Genomic DNA, 17,126 nt, shown 5'->3' with positions numbered 1-17,126 from the left:
GAACCTATAAAAACCCTGTCAGGGAATCCTATTTTGTGGGCACACCACACAGAGCCTGGCACTCGAGGTCAGATGATTCCAATCCTAATCTGAAAATAAGCGCAAGGAGCTCCGTGAGAGCATACGTCTCGTCTGGCTACCAGTCTCAGGCCACACTTTGCTTGTGTCCTACAGTGGGCGGGGCAGAAAAAGTAACCCCGTCTCCAACTTGCTATTCTTTTCCTTATAAGAACCTTACACCTACTGACATCTCTAGCTCAGAAGCACACAACGCACACAAAGACATGACTGGACAGTATCTTAACTGAAAGCACTAGTTTAAATAGCCTAGAGTCTTACAGAAAATGTTATTCCAAACCATGCAGAGGCAGCAAGAGTCACCCAAAACCACAGTTTATTCTATGACCTTTACGTTGCTTTTCTGTTATTTAAAGGTTGAAGCAAAGTGAAACGGATGGAAATATTCTGTTAAAAGAACAAAGTGAGTCAATCACAGCATATGCATCTAATAACACCTCAGGTCTATGCCATATGCTCCAAACACAAGGCTGAGTCCAGGAGTGGCTCATGTTCTGGGTTCTGGAAAAGCAAATGGAAATACTGGGAAGAATCAACACATCTCAACAGAGGAGCCATAAATGCCCTGAAAGCAGAAAGTTGACACAATTTTAAATATAATTCATATATATATTTTAAAATCAAACACAATTAAATAGAATATGGTTTAAGTACATGAATACTTCACTTTAGAAGAATAACAGAGGTGGTACATAGTACCAAAAACTCATACACAGCCTTTCTGCTTCTTCTGTTGATGAAACAGTGCGCGTCTATACAACCAAATATTGCAGTGGAATAAATTCTCTATTCATTCAAGACTTTCTCAAGGACAGAGGTGATTAATAATTATATATTCATATGTGTATATATGTATTTTTTGCAAAGTCTGAGCAAAAGCAGTAACACCTAAGAGAACGTTCCTTCCCTCCGACAGTCCGTGTGGTGAGGCAGCGCTGGCACCGCCGGCATGGAGTGTGCGGCCGACGGGGCGGCCCCGCCCATGGCAGCGAGGTCCAGACCCCGAAGCCGACCGAGTGGAAGTGCAGGGAGGGGCCTCTCGTTACCCCACAGACAGAAGAAAAAGGCCAACAACCTGCACACTTCCCAGCGCAGAGCAAAGAAGAGGAGAGAGTCAGAACTGAGTGCCTCTCTGTCCCCACGCCTGCCCGCCCACCTTCTTTAAAAACTCTACCATCTGGGAATAAACATTTTGTTCAAGGAGCCACAGGGGAAAACTGGAGTGATGGCTGTTGCACATCCCTTTCCACAAGTACTCTGAGGGGAGGTGACGTCACCGGAGCCCAGAATCTCGGAGGAGCAAGTCCTACCACTTGCGGCGCAGAGGCTCGCCCTTCCGGCCGCGGGGGAGCTGGTTTTAAGAGTACTGCGTCTCAGGAGCAATTACAACGTGAACACCACACACTGTCACCAGAGGGGAGGACAACGTCACCAAGACTTGACCCACTTCCAAATTAACGCCTCTGTGCAGACCCCGCTCCCTGGAAGAAAAGCCACCTGCTGGCACCACACCGCCTGGCTCCCGAGGGGCCGACTCCCCTGCCTGCTCAGGAGACCAAGCGAAGCCCCTCTGGTACCCGCCGTCTGATGCTGCTGGGGTGGGTCACCGCCACGGGAGGTGCATCAAATACTGGCCCTACGCCTCTGCGTCTCCCATGGCGTGTGGCCCCCGCCTATCCCAGTGGACTAACTCTTCCACACGTGGGTTATTGCCATTGGAAAACTAGTAATTCTCTAGTAATGTAAACACCACCACTCTGTCTCTACGACTTTCACTGCGTGATCATCGTGTGCAGACGTGTCTACGCGACACTCTGCCGACGGTGGAAGTCTAGGATTGTCTGCCATTCTTTCTTGGGAACAACAGTGAGAAGAAGTACAGTGCTCTGTTTTCACTGGCTGTGGGGAAGAATCCAACCAAAGGAAAAAAGTTCTCTTATTCTCCAAAAGCAGATTTCCTTTATCTCAGGTCTTGAGTCATAGCTGATGAAAGAAAGGAAAAGAAAAAGGTAAGGTACATTTCTACAACCAGTGACACACTACCATCACAGATTAAGGAAGAAGGGCACCAACACTTAGTGAGCGCCTACTACATACCAGCGCTCATGACAGCCAGGACCTGACTACAATCATGGGAGGTAAATAGCCCTAATTATCTTCATTTACAGCTGAGTGAATGGAAGCCTAAGGAGGCCAAGCAACCCACCTGAAGGTTATATAACGAGGACTGGCACCCAGACTTGCTTTTATCTTTCCGTTTTGGCAACAGATATTAGAACGAAATATCTACTTTTTGACAGATAATTCTGCTTCTAGGAATTAACTCTAAAGCATACTCATAAGAGAGGGCAAAGACTTACATACACATTCATCAAAGTATTGTTTGTAACAGGGAACGATCCCAAACGACCTAAGTGACCATCCACAGGGGATTCATTAGATGAAGACAGAGCCATAATATGGAATGCGCCAAAGCCTTTAGAAAGAAAACAGAGAGCTTTGATCTTCTGGCCTCCTAAGACCAAGCTTCTGAGGCTGAGTCCTCTTTTTCACTGCACTGGGGAGGAAACAAACATCACAGAAGACGTGGTCCCTGCTATTTGTGAGATGGGACATAAACACATGAAACAATTCAGTAATGCTGTCAGGTCATTTACGTTAAATGCCCAAGTGCTTTCTATAGACAAACGTAGAGTAGGCGATTCAAAGCAGAGAGGTATCCACAGGGGTTAAAGAGGGGTTGGGTACTCCTTTGTGGGTGCAGGACTTCTCACATTCACACATTCATGGAATGAGAATTACAGGGGATCTTACGAGATTTTCTTGTCCAATTTCTCTGATCTACTGATAAGGAAATGAAGGGACCGGAGAAAATTAACTTGCAAAAGGTCACACATACTGACTAGAAACGGACTCAATGAGGTCTGCCAGCCTACTGCGTTTTCCATACCAATACACTGCTGATTCCTAAAGGACAGACAGGACAGTCATCTTGGCCAGCCAAAGAGAAGGTCTAGCAAGGTTCAAAGCAAAATATATCTGTGTATCTTAGAAATGAAAAGCATATGGCAATAAAATCTGAACACACAACTCCAATGAAAAGCCTTAAGTTTAAACATCTGCTTTCCAAAATGGTTTCTAAAGAACATTTTCATATTGTCAAATATTTGATCATCAACATGATAACGGGGAATCACAAAAATAACTACCTTGCACTTCTTTATACACCTTCATCATGTTATTTGCTATTCTGGGTTTGACTGAGCCAGTGAATATAGGCAAAAATTATCACCTTTACATAGAAAAGAGGATGGAGTCTGCAAAAGTAAACAGAGCTTTGGTATGAATCAGCTCAGTGAAAAGTTCAAAATTAAACCAAGCTCTGGTAATAACAGAGTAAAAAGTTGGCTACAAAGTTAGCAAGGAAAGGTGATGCTGGACCCAAATCTAAGTTCACGCCTCCGTCTGAACATAGGTAACTAACACAGGTAACTAAAACATAGTGTTCCCAACTCCTGCTAATGCAGACCAGACGACAGAAGAGTAGTTTAACACCTTCACAAAGAGTCTGAGCAGAGGTTCGCCTATCACATGAAGTCTTTGCGAGTCAACTCAGGTTACAGAAAGCAAAGCTGGTGGAGGAACTTGGGGGTCTTTGCCTGAAGAGATAACTGGGGGTGCTAAGTGGCCGCCTCCAATCTGCTGGCTTATTTGTGTGGCTCTTGTGGGCACAGCTGGTGAAGCCACAGGAAAACAGAGTACTCGGTGGGGGGCAAGTCAGGATTTCCTAATGATTTACTGCCGGTGACCTCCAGGTAAAGATGGAAGATGGATCACACCCATTCAACTCACTCCTTCCTAAAGTAGTACTTAAAAAATACCCCAAACAAAACAACCAAAGTCACAAGAAAGGGAAAAGTGAGAGAACAGGCAACGACAAAATGGAAGAGTGTAACCGACTTAGTAGATCCAAAAAAAAAAAGTAATTGATATTCACTTTTATCTTTATTACTTCCTTCTTTCTGCTTTCTTTGGGTTTCATTTACTCATTTTCTAGTTTCTTAAGATAGAAGACTGTGACTTTTCCTCTTGTCTGATATAAATATTTAACGCTATAAATTCGCCTATAAGAACTGCTTTAGCAGTATCCCGCCAATATAGTTGCCCCTTAGTAATGGTGGGGGATTGGTTCCAGGACCCCTGCAGATACCGAAATCCGAGAATGCTCAAGTGCCTTACATAAAATGGCACGGTATTTGCATATAACCTACACACTTCATCCTGTGTATCTGAAATCACCTCTAGCTTACTTATAATACCTAATACAATGCCAATGCTACGTAAATAGTTGCCAGGCCACGGCAAATTCAAGTTCTGCTTTTTGGAACTTTACGGAAATTTTTTTTTTTTTTTTTTTTTTAGATATATTTTTGATTCGTGGCTGGTTGAATCCATGGATGTGAAACCTTCAGATGTGGAGCCCACGAATAGGGAGGGCAGATTCTACTATGTCGTGTTTTCAGTCCAAAATATTTTCTAATATTCCTTTTGATTTCTTCTTTGACTAATGGGTTACTCAGAAGTATGTTGTTTAATTTCAAAATATTTGGGGATTTTCCACGTATCCTTCTTTCTCTCTCTTTTTTTTTTTGGCTGTGCCACACAGCTTGTGAGATCCTAGTTCCCCAACCAGGGATTGAACCCAGGCCCTCAGCAGTGAAAGCCCAGAGTCCTAACCACAGGACAGCCAGGGAATTCCCTCCACATATCTTTCTGCTACTGATTTCTTGTTTAATTCCCTTATGGTCAGAGAACAAACTGTATGCTTTCAATCCTTTAAAATTCATTGAAAGCTTACAGTTTGTCCTCCCTACACTTTGGAAACTGCTTCTGGGAAGTGAGCTAGGGATCACCTCAATGTTACCTTCCTTTCAAGGACTAAAGCCCTCTACTGCCTGTTGTCTGATATCTGGAAATAGCTGTTTCGTTTAGTTTGTCAGTTTTCTAGTTGTTTACAATGAGAGGGCAATTCCTATAGCAGTTAATCCTTCCATGGCAGAAGCAGAAGCTCCCTTACGTCCTTTTAAGTATTTTTATCTCTGGGATCTAATTCTCTTCAGTTTCACACACGCTAGATCAGAACACAAGTCATCCTTACCTTTGTGGACTTCTCTAACGGCTGATCACACTGTGCCTGCTGCATAACATCACTGACTATCATTTTAGCAATCTTCCAAGCTAGCTCTTCCTGGGCCTATAAAAGTAATTAAACTGTTGATAATGGTTATTCGCTAGAAGAATCAGCAAACATTATTAATGTTCTAAACACAGCTGTATATGCATAGCATTTCTATGTACTTGGGAGGAAGCACGTTCCCACGCATGAAAGGACCCGGGCCGCCCTCTGGTTGTGATATATCAACATGCTCTTCACTGTCTATCCGACATCACGACTATTTTCATGTTAGGCGGTCAAAACAAAACGTCTTTCTTTTTCCACTCTCATCTTTCAATGTACTTAACTATTCAAAAAAGCAAGTCTCTACTTCTGAAAGTATAACTGACAGTGAGGAAGGAAACGTTTGAGCTTTTGTTTCTACACCGATTACTGGTGCCTGCTGATTAATGGAAACCTGGCTGCTTGGCTATTTTTCAGTGGCCAGAGTCTCTGGACGGAGGATACCTCCACTGCCTCTACCAGGCAACTGTGAGATGCTAGGAAGGGCCCACCCCTTTCCTGTTACCTCGTAGATGAGGAAGCAGTGATGTACCATGCTGCTTAAGCAAGAGAACTAAGGAAAGAGAAAACTCGAAACCTTGCTTAGAGTTAAGTGCCCCTTATAAACAGGAATCTTTTTACACTAAAAGCAGAATTTACCTCATCAGTATTTCCTTGGACCCATTTCTTCATAGCTTGAGAGAACATGGATCCTAGTAAACAAAGCCAAAGTTGAATGTAGACCTCATGCATAATTTTACATTAAAAAAAATGCTCTTACTTAAACATCTATTTCCCAGCTTTTAAAAGATATTCTTTTTTTAAAAGATACTATTTTGGGGGTACAACCTCACCCCCAAATTAAGGAATATTACCATTAATAAAAACTAATGATACTGGCTCCATAACAGAGTATTTAACTTGCAAATATTACGGTTTGAAAAACTTTGAAAAGCTGTTTTAGAGCTCTAGATTTTTCTTCTATTCTCCTCACTTGATGAAAGAAACTATCATCTAGTGTTAACTCTGCAGTAAACATTCAAAGAGCAAATAAAACCATGACCAGGATCTGGTCTTGAGATAAGAATCTAGCAATACATCAGGAGGTGTCATGTATGTAAATCTTTCAGATCAGCTCCTATACAAAAGGGCTTCCAGTGCAGATTATGCTGCTACAGGCTGGATCTCCGGTCTGTGTTAATTTGCTGGGTAGGATCAGAGTTTTAAACAGCCATGCTCTGTCCAGGCCATAATACACCTCAGCTTCCCAGGAGACACACAAGCCTATCTCCATCTGTACTCTAGATGCTGAGGAGTCGCCAAGGACGTAGGTTAGCCTCTATTTCCAGGTATTAAATACACAGCTTATCCTTTCATTAATACATATAGGCTCACATCCTAACTTTGCCTTAAACCAAGTGGCTGGTAGATTATCTCTTAGGCAAGATCCTGATTAGTTCAATGACTGGGATACTCTATAGTAAACTGCAGCACTCATGAAAAGAAAACAAACCCTGGATCCTCTTCCCTTAATATTTTGTATTATTAGCTGAAAGTCTGAACACTGATCTAGTTAAATTTTACAGCCAAGCAGAGCCAGCAGGGCCACAACACTACATGCTCTGCCTGCAGTCTCGCCCCCGCCGCACTGCTCTGTCCTCGGGCTCCCCGCAGTCACCCTGTCGGCAGCCTCCTCCTACTTGTTAACGCTCCCTCCTCCTCTTCTAATGCCCTGTCTTTGACTCCTTCATCAGGATTCCACTCCCTTCAGCACTTTCTCTCTGGGGCATCTCATCCCCTCCTGCGGCTTTAACTTCCTTCAAAATGCAAATAACTCAAAAACGTGTCATTGGGTGTCAAACCAATACTTACAAACTGTCCTAAGGCATCTCAAACATAACATGTTCCGAGTCGAGCTCTTCTATCTCCCATGTACCCTTTTTCTTGTAGCCTCTATCTCAGAAATTAATTTAATCCTCTATTAAAAATTAACATCATAATGCTTCATCTAGAGAACCCATATGAGAAAACTCATCTGCCTTCCTCATCTGCTCTCCCTATGAAATCTGTCACCAAATTCCCCCTTGGATGTAGTCTCCTGAATTCCCCCTTGGAGGTCTTATAAATCTGACCTTCTAACTCCTGCTACCACTATCTATCCTCGGATCCTCTTTTTCTTCTATCTACACTCCTAGCAAATATATACTACCTGAATCTCTGATACCACTCTCTCCCCAACTCCAATTCACTCGCAGACTACGGCCAGAAAAATGCATCTCACTGCACGCTGCTTAGAAATCTCTGGTGCTCAACAGACAGTACCGCAGGCTTCTTAGTTTGACGCGCGCGGGCTTTCACAGTGTACACGCGGCTCTATCTCCCACCGCTGCACCGGGGCACGAGGAGGCTGCCACTGCAGGGACCACCTTCTCACAACATCCTCTACGATGCCTTCTTGTTACACTTTCTCCTAGATGATTTGAAGGTAACTTTTAAAATTACCTTGCTTGCCCTGAAAGCAAAGTTCTCATAGTCTCAGAAGCTTCTGAGATACAGCTGCCCCAAAACGGAGCCCTTTCTTCTGTGCTCTACTGTCAGAGCTTTAAAATCCAAAATGAAACTACAGGTCGGTTAACGACAAACGTTCTTTGCAGCTGCCCTCAGCAAGGAGAGGAAGGGGGAGGAAGCAGAGCTGAGCTGCAAACGACCGCCGTCAACGCGGTATTCTGAACCAAAGCGCGAGGCTGCGCTCCGCCTGCTGTGATCCCTGACAGGTCACATTTTCCCTGACCCCCAACTTCTTCACCTGTAGAACAAGGAGGCGGTACCCACAGACGTTATCATCTAAGATTCGAATGAGCCAGGGCTTAGCCCCCCATTCTGCTCAGGCGTCTACTCAAAATGCTGCTTCCTCAGTGAGCCCTTTCCTGACAACCACTTCTAAGACAGCACTACCCACCACCCCTCCAGTCCCTCACTCTGCTTACATGTCTGTGTATAAACACAGACAGACAGACAGACACACACACACTGTATTTATCTGTTTACTGTCCCTCCACTATAATGGTAGTTCCATGAGGGCAGGAACCTTATTTTCTTCCCAGTATTTAGAGCAGTAGATGCATATAGCAGGCACTCGAATGTTAGAATGAATGAACACATGAGTAACGTGAAGAGACTGAATGCATAGGATAAGCAGAGACAGTGATCTGGGGAAAAGCGTTGTGTACGCCTGATCTTCATCTTTACTCATATATCTTTAATACATCTTAATTCGTATAAACTGCAAACACCCAACACCTATCCTCTGGAGCAGCAGCACGTCTTCATGAGCTGTCAAAGGAGTAAGACCAGCTCCAGAAAAAACCCAAACAGCTCAGAGACTCTGTTATTACTGGAGACCCCATTGCCCTCTCTGACAGAAGCTACCTGGTGACAGTGGAGTCCTTCCTGACCGATACCTCCAGAGGTGGTCCAGCATTTTCCTTGCACCTAGGCCACCACTGACCTCTTCCTAGTATCCAGCTTCTACCCAATAAAAGACACCACCGGACTGTAAGTTTCTTAACAACAGGCTCTGTATCTTCTAACTGCCCCGTGAGTCTGAGTGCACGGAAGCACTCAGTAATTATTTGCAGAATGAGCTGTGCAGACGTCCTTCGGTCTTCACACTTTCCCAACTGTGTACCTCAGACTTCTCTGGCTAAATAGGAAATAAAATCAATATTTTGCATAAACTTATAAAGACAAATAGGTCAACAGGCCCTTTTCCGGTTTAAATTATTTCAACAATTGTTGCACTTTTTGCTTACTCTGTTAATTTATATCTGACCCCAAAGTAGATTACTCATCAACATAAAAGTGGTGCCGGGCTTCCCTGGTGGCGCAGTGGTTAAGAATCCACCAGTGCAGGAGACACGGGTTCAAGCCCTGGTCTGGGAAGATCCCACACGCCGCGGAGCAACTAAGCCCGTGAGCCACAACTACTGAGCCTGCACTCTAGGGCCCGTGAGCCACAACTACTGAGCCTGTGAGCCACAACTACTGAAGCCCACGTGCCACAACTACTGAGGCCTGTGCGCCTAGAGCCCGTGCTCCGCAACAAGAGAAGCCACCACAATGAGAAGCCCGTGACACCGCAACGAAGAGTAGCCCCCGCCAGCTGCAACTAGAGAAAGCCCGCGTGGCAACGAAGACCCAACACAGCCAAAAATAAATAAATAAACAAACAAAATCTAAAGTTACTAACTATTAAAAAAAAAGTGGTGCAAATCATTACCTAAACAATTCGTGTATTAAAAAATAAGATAAACAGAATAGAAATGAAGTCCTATTCAATTCAATAGGAAGACTGCCAATAGCTCTTAATTTTAAACACACTTATCAAAATGGAACATCTTCTTCTAACAAAAGTTAGTATCTTACTCAAGACAATACTGTCAATCCAATCACACTGAAAATTTTCTAGATATTATCTGAATGGACCCACACTGGTTTCCTAAATCCTCCTGTGTAAACCAACTGTTTGGAAGCGGAGCTCGGTCACAAAGAGTATTTCTGTGTTTAACTCTTGGAATTAACCAAGCACTCTTTTGCTGATTAAACAAAGGATTTCAATTTCAACCTATTAATATTTTCCACACATATTTCACAATAACTTTCAGCGATTTAGAGGAAATTTAGTAAAACAAAGGGTCTCAAGATAAACCTCAAGTCCAACCTGGATTGGGTATTTTGCCTTTAAATCAAAAGGTGACGAGTATCTTTTCATGTAGATGCGCCTTCTGTAATGGTAAAGCAAGTTCAGTAACTTCTGATTCAGAGAGAGACTGTACTGAGACCTGATTACACGAGGCCCTCGCACCTCGCACTCCTTCGTGACTATAAACACAAGGTCAAAGAGATGGCAGTTATTTTGCAAAACAAACAGTTTAAATCTTCAAGGATCCTTTACTTACAGTCAATGACTAATGTGAGGAAAGGCTTGATAAAATGTATAAAAACACCACAAACCTTTCGATTTCTTTGTATCAGGTTCAGGCTCAGATTCTCGGATGAACTGCCCCAAGTCACTAACTCTTCCAAATGTCATCTTCCTAAATAAGTATGAAAAGAACATAATTTCTAAAAATCAATTTAAAATTTTAAAAAAATTAATTTTTAAGCATCTTATCTAGATCTAGAAAGCTAGAAATACAATTTATAGCTATCCCATGTTACTCAAAGTGGGGCTAATTTCAAAAAGAACTGTCTCCACAGAAAGCAATCTTTAATTCAATGCAATTCCATTCAAAATCCTCAGAAAGTTTATGCAACATGAGTTAACAGATAATTCACAGTTCTAAAATTCATACAGAAAAGGCACAAGCATAGCCAAGATAATTTTGTAAAAGAAACAAAAAGGTAAGACTTGCCCTAACAAGATAAAAATATAATTATATACATTATAAAGCTATAGTAATAGAAAACAAAGTTAAAAGGCAAAGAACACAGTGACAGGTCTTATTTTTAATAGATGCAGTATCTGATAATTAATAACCAGAAACGTACAGAATTCCAACAAACCACTAAGAAATTACCCAACAGAAAAATGTGAAAAAGAGATGATGGTCAATTCACAGAAGAAAAACCTGAACAACCAACAAACATGACAAAAGAAGCTCAATCTCATAAGCAACAAACCCAGATTGGTAAAACATTTCAAGTTTGATATTATTTATTGTTGACAAGGATGTGGGGAAAATTAGTATCTTTATTAATGATTGGTAAGAATGTAAAATGTACAGATGCTTTTAAAGGTAAACTGTAAACTGGTTAAGGGCTACGAAAATTTTAACTCTGCTTCTTGGTACAAGGAAATATAAAAAGGAAGTCTTTGCTATACTGTGTATCACAGTAAAATTGCAAGCAATTTAAATAACCCATTTAATACCAAAATAGCCAAATAGTAACATACCACATTATGGAAGATTTTGCCACAGTTATGAGCTATAATTAATATTATTTATGGAATACTACAACATAGTTAAAAATGAGGTAAATATGCACAGACTAACATAGAAAAATCTCCAAACTCACTATGAGTGAAAGCACAAGATACAGCATAGAGTGTAATATCAGTTACATAAAAATAAGCAAACAAAAATATACAGCATAACGTAACAGTGATTATCCTGAGAAGGAAGGGGGGAAAATAAGCATTGGTGTGTAATCAAGGGGCACATAAGCCTTATCTGTAAATTTAATTTTTATAAGAAGAGATTAATATATTTGTAATTAAAAGTTAAAAGAAGAAAAAAGAATCCTATGCCTATGTATTATTTCATTTCTGGCAAAGTGAATCTTATTTTAGAGACAGCCTTCCTAATAAGTCATCAATGAATATATGGGTGCCAATATAGCAACTGATACAAATTTGTTTGCCTTTAGAAAAATTTCAGGAAGATGCTAAAACCATAAAACTAAAACACTGAAAAGTATCTCTAAAGATGGAGAAAAATCATTATTTCTCTATTTATGACCCATTTTATAAATTAAAAAATATGCATATTACACACTATATATTTTACAAATTTAAATTTTATAAATTAAAATATATTTATATATTTATTTTACACACACACAAAACTATAGAAGTAAAACATCTTGCAATTGATAAGACTTTCTTAAGTCAGGTTTGAAATAAATGAACCAACCATTCCTTAAGGATAAATATCATCTTTGGGAATTAACTCATTTAGGCTTACTGTCCACCATTTCCTAAAAGAAGAAATAAAGATTACTACAACACTGATACAGCTGAAGACAATGTGGTCAAAATAACCTTCTATTTACTTCAAAGTATTTTCCAGACTTCTTGGTCTCCCAAATATCAATTTACTCTCTGGTAAAAGCAATTAAACATGTTGAAACCCCTTTTTATGGTACTGCCAGGACTGGGGTACAGTAATCATGTCTTTACACAGGTTTCTGTGTTTTCAAGCCATCTTTAGGGAAGAGGAAGTGATTTTATGATTTGATCTGTGGTAAGGATCAAGAAGTGCTGTAACACAGGAATCACTGTCTTTCTGTTACAGGATAAAATGAACAACCAAGTTAATTCTTAAATACAAAGGAATCATTTTATTCCATTTTTCCAAGTATAGTTGGTTCTCCGTATCTGCGGGTTCCACATCCATAGACTCAACCAACTGCCGACTGAAAACTTCAGGGAAAAAAAAGCCAGAAAGTTCCAAAAAGCAAAACTTGAATTTGCTGTGCATTCCAACCATTTACATAGCATTTACATTGTATTTACAACTATCTACACAGCACTGACATTTTATAAGGTATTATAAGCAATCCAGGGATGATTTATACAGGCTTAAAATACTAGGCCATTTCCTATAAGGAACTTGAGTATACTCAGATTTTGGTATCCGAGGGGGTCCTGGAATCAATCCCCTGCAGTTACTGAGGGATGACAGTAATAGTTATACAGTCCATGATAAATGATATCGGCCTCTTTGTAGTTTAGTTTTGGTTTTAAGACAGAGACTTTGAAATAGCTAACATATGAATCCAATGAAATGTGGAAGAGATAGCCTAAAACACACTATGTAAATGTGACACTCATCAGAGTCGTATATGGTGGTAGAATAATGATGTCAATGATATTTACCGAGTGCTCACTGACATCCGGCAATGTTTTAAATGCTTTTCACGTATTATCTCATTTAATCCCCTCACCAGCCCAAGGAAGCAGGAATATTATCCTCATTTTACAGATGAAAAACCTGAGACACAAAGAGGTTAGGTAGCTTACCATAAGCGGCTGAGCCAAGATTGAAACTCAGGAAGTCACTCCTGAGCCTTCACCCTTAACCATGCTCTACTGCACTGCAGGTATATTCAAGAGAGTAGAAAACAATTTTTAAATTAAAAAATAAAAAAGATGCTCACCCTGCATACGTCCGTTGATACAAAGATTCTGGATCCAGACTTGCAGCATCCACAAGTATCGCTTCATCAAAATTTTTCAGAATTTTAACACTGGCTTTTTTCACACTAGACTACAACAGAAATTGTGAAATTAGTAGTATGTTATTCAGGAGTCAAATCAGTCCTGGGTTTGGAATGACAGACTCGTACAAAATCTTCAGTGTTTCAAACACATGCGCTTTTCACTCAACCCTGTCACTAATGAGATGCTTAACAGCAATGATTCTGAAATGTCATCTTGAACATAACTACAGGAGGGAAGCACAATACTAAAGCGTACAACACATGCGTCTGTGTGGCAAACGTTATCTTCCTTAATGACTGAAGTTCCAACAAACGTGCTTACGTTCCCGAACGTGCAAAACTCCCATTCTTCCAGGCGTATGTATCTTGCCTAATAAATGTAAAGCCCAACTTTTACAGGATAAACATGAATGCTTTTGATTCTCAGTGTGGCCATGTGACAAAAGAGAAGATAAAGGAAACTTTCTAAAAGGACCAGCATTCTACCTCCTATTCCTCATGCCCACAAAAAAAAAAAGCAAGTCAGAATTGGTACTTCTGTGAAATACAGAGGCATGGGTTGACCCAGAAATTCCACTTCTAAAAATTCAATTATAGACAGACTCACACTTATGCAAAATGACTTATACACAAGAGTATTTAGTGCAGTATTGTTTCAAGTAACAAAAGACAGGAATACGTTTAACATCCATGACTAAAGCATAGGTTAAATTAAAAAAAATAATTGAACAGACACTTATAGAACATTCTATAGTAGGGGTAAAAAGGGCTGTCTTCACATGCTGAGAAGGGCACATAATTAAAAAGAAAGAGGCGAGGCTTCCCTGGTGGTGCAGTGGTTAAGAAATCCGCCTGCCAATGCAGGGGACACGGGTTTGAGCCCTGGTCCGGGAAGACCCCACATGCCACGGAGCAACTAAGCCCGTGCGCCACAGCTACTGAGCCTGTGCTCTAGAGCCCGTGAGCCACAAGTACTGAGCCCGTGCGCCTAGAACCCGTGCTCTGCAACAAGAGAAGCCACCGCAATGAGAAAGCCTGCGCACTGCAACGAAGAGTGGCCCCTGCTCGCCGCAACTAGAGAGAGCCCGCGCGCAGCAACAAAGACCCAACGCAGCCAAAAAAAAAAAGAAAGAGGCACCAGAATAAAAGAAGAGAGAAATACTTCCATGAGGTCACTGAGGTAAGATACCAAAATGAGGTATCACTAGTAAAGAAAACTACAGACCACTATCTCTTAGGAGTATAGACGCAAAATCCTCAACGAAATACTAGCAACATATAAAAATAATTATATACCACAACCAAGTGGAATTTATCCCAAGAATGGAAGGTTGGTTTAACACCTGATAATTAATTAATGTAATACACCGTAACAACAGAGTAAATCCCCAAAACCCACATAATCCCCTCAATTGATATAGAAAGAGCATTTGACAAAATCCAAAAGCCTTTCATGATAAAAAACTTTCAATAAATTAGGAATAGTAGGGAACTTCCTCAACTTGATAAAGAGCATTTATGAAAATCCCACACATCACAATAAATGATGAAAAACTGAAAGCTTTCTCCGAGAAATCAGGAACAAGACAAAGATTGCTCTCTTTCACCACTTCCATACTGCAAGTTCTAGCCAGAGCAGTTTAGCCAAGAAAAGGAAATAAAAGGCATCCAAAGTTGATAAGAAAGAAAACTATTACTATTCGCAGATGACATGATCTTACATATAGAAAATCCTAAAGAATCCACAAGAAAACTATTAGAGCTAACAAATGGATTTAGTAAAGTTGAAGGTACAAGATAAACACACACAAAAATACACTTAGTGAACAATCAGAAAATGAAATTAAGAAAACAATTTCTATCTATAATAGCATTGAAAATAATAAAATACTCAGGGATAAACTGACTCCAGGAGTCAGTTTATTCTGGTGTAAGAACTGTACACTTCAAACTACAAAACACTGCTGAAAGAAATTAAAGATGGCCTAAATAAATGGAATGACATTCCATGTTCATGGACTGTAAGACTTAATATTGCTAAGATGGCAATACTCCCTAAAGGAATCTACAGATTCAATGTAATCCTGACCAAAATGTTAAAGCTGATCCTAAAATTCACACGGAATTACAAGGGACCCGAATAGCCAAAACAATCTTGCAAATGAAAAATAAAAACAAAGTCAGAGGACACACAGCTCCCGATTTCAAAACAGAGCCTGCAAACCATAGTAATCAAAACAATGTAGCACTGGTCTAAGTACAGACACACAGATGATGGAGTAGAGCTGAGAGTCCAGAAGTAAACCCATCTATCTAAGGTCAAATGATTTTCAACAAGGGTGCCAAGATCATTCAATGGTGAAAGAGTAGTTTCTTCAATAAATAGTGCTGGGACAACCAGATATCCACATGCAAAAGAATAAAGTTGAATCCTACTTCACATAATACATAAAACTAACTCAAAATGGATCAAAGGCCCCAAACTCTTAGAAGAAAACAGGTGGGTATGGGGAGTAACTACTTAATGGACACGAGGCTTCCATTTGGGATGATGAAACGTTGTGGTGATGGCTACACAATACTGTGAATATACTAATGTCACAGAATTGTGTACTTTATAATGCTTAAATTTATGTTAAGTGAATTTTACCTCAATTAAAAAAAAATGTATTTCTAAACAGGATGAACAAGTTGAATGTGAGATTGGGAAAACAATTACATTTATAATATAGCATCAAAAACAATAAAACATTTAGAAAAAAATTTAAGAAAAGAAATACAGAATTATACTTGAAAACTACAAAATATTGTTAAGATGGCAATCCTCACCAAATGGATCTATGGAGTCAAAGTACTCCCTCCCTATCAGAATCCTGACTAGCTTTGTCGTAGAAATTGACAAGCCGATCCTAAAATTCCCATGGAATTGCAAGGGACCTCAAACAGTCAAAACAATCTTGAAAAAGAAGAACTAAGTTGGAGGACTCTCACTTCCTGATTTCAAAACTTATTACAAAGCAACAGTTATCAAGACTGAGTTAAACAGATATCATTCAACCCAGCAATCCTACTCCTAGGTATATACCCAAGAGGAATGAAAACCCAAACCCACACAAAAATTGTACAGTAGCATTGTTCGTAACAGCCAAAAGGTGGAAACAACCCAAATGTCGATGAGCTGATGGATGAACAAACTGTGGTGTGTCTATACAGTGGAATATTATTTGGCCATAAGAATGAACAAAGTTCTAATACATGCTAAAAACATAGATGAACCTTGAAAACATGCTAAGTGAAAGAAGCTAGTCATAAAGATCACATATCGTATGGTTCCACTTATATGAAATGTCTGGAATAGGCAAATCTATAGAGACATAAAGTTAAAGTAGATTAGCAGTAGCCTAGGGCTGGAGGACAGAGGATTAGGAGGGTGATAGTTAAAGGATACAGGGTTTCTTTCTTGGGTGAAAAAATGTTCTAAAATTGATTGTGGTGAGAGTTAAGCAACTCTATAAATATACTAAAAAACCACTGAATTATACAGTGTAAATGGATAAATTGTATGGTATGTGAATTATATCTCAATAAGGCTCTACAAAAAAAAAAAGAGAGAGAAAAAAGAAAAGAGGAGGATAGTGACCGGAAGGGGGGACGAGAGTTTCTGACATACTGGTGACGCATCCTGTTTCTTGATCTGGATGCTGGTTACATGGGTTAGGTCTGCTTTTCGAAATTCTTTGAGCTGTACGTAGTTATGAAATGTAGAGTTTTCTGTATATGTTATTATACTTCAACCAAATATGTAAAAAAATACACTTTACAGTTA

At 40.1% G+C, this 17,126-nt stretch overlaps 1 protein-coding gene across 3 annotated transcripts in view; it reads right to left on the bottom strand.

The window, feature by feature from the left end:
• Positions 1–666: 666 nt before the first annotated feature.
• The window catches only part of AKAP10 (A-kinase anchoring protein 10), a 52,784-nt gene continuing 36,324 nt past the window's right edge, over positions 667–17,126 (bottom strand). For 2 of the 3 annotated variants that reach the window (XM_068529690.1, XM_068529689.1), the window contains exons 11-15: positions 13,238–13,347; positions 10,310–10,392; positions 5,957–6,009; positions 5,237–5,332; positions 667–2,061 (exon numbers count right to left, since the gene is read on the bottom strand). In XM_068529690.1, the coding sequence (XP_068385791.1) occupies positions 2,056–2,061; positions 5,237–5,332; positions 5,957–6,009; positions 10,310–10,392; positions 13,238–13,347 (348 nt within the window). In that variant the 3' untranslated portion in view covers positions 667–2,055. The remainder of the gene's footprint in view (positions 2,062–5,236; positions 5,333–5,956; positions 6,010–10,309; positions 10,393–13,237; positions 13,348–17,126) is intronic. The other variant, XM_068529691.1, reaches the window with a different exon arrangement.

The sequence above is a fragment of the Eschrichtius robustus genome, chromosome 20 (genome assembly GCF_028021215.1).
Source record: "Eschrichtius robustus isolate mEscRob2 chromosome 20, mEscRob2.pri, whole genome shotgun sequence".
Taxonomy (NCBI): domain Eukaryota; kingdom Metazoa; phylum Chordata; class Mammalia; order Artiodactyla; family Eschrichtiidae; genus Eschrichtius; species Eschrichtius robustus.
The sequence above is the reverse complement of the archived record's forward strand: the minus strand, read 5'-3'. Positions and strand labels throughout refer to the sequence as shown.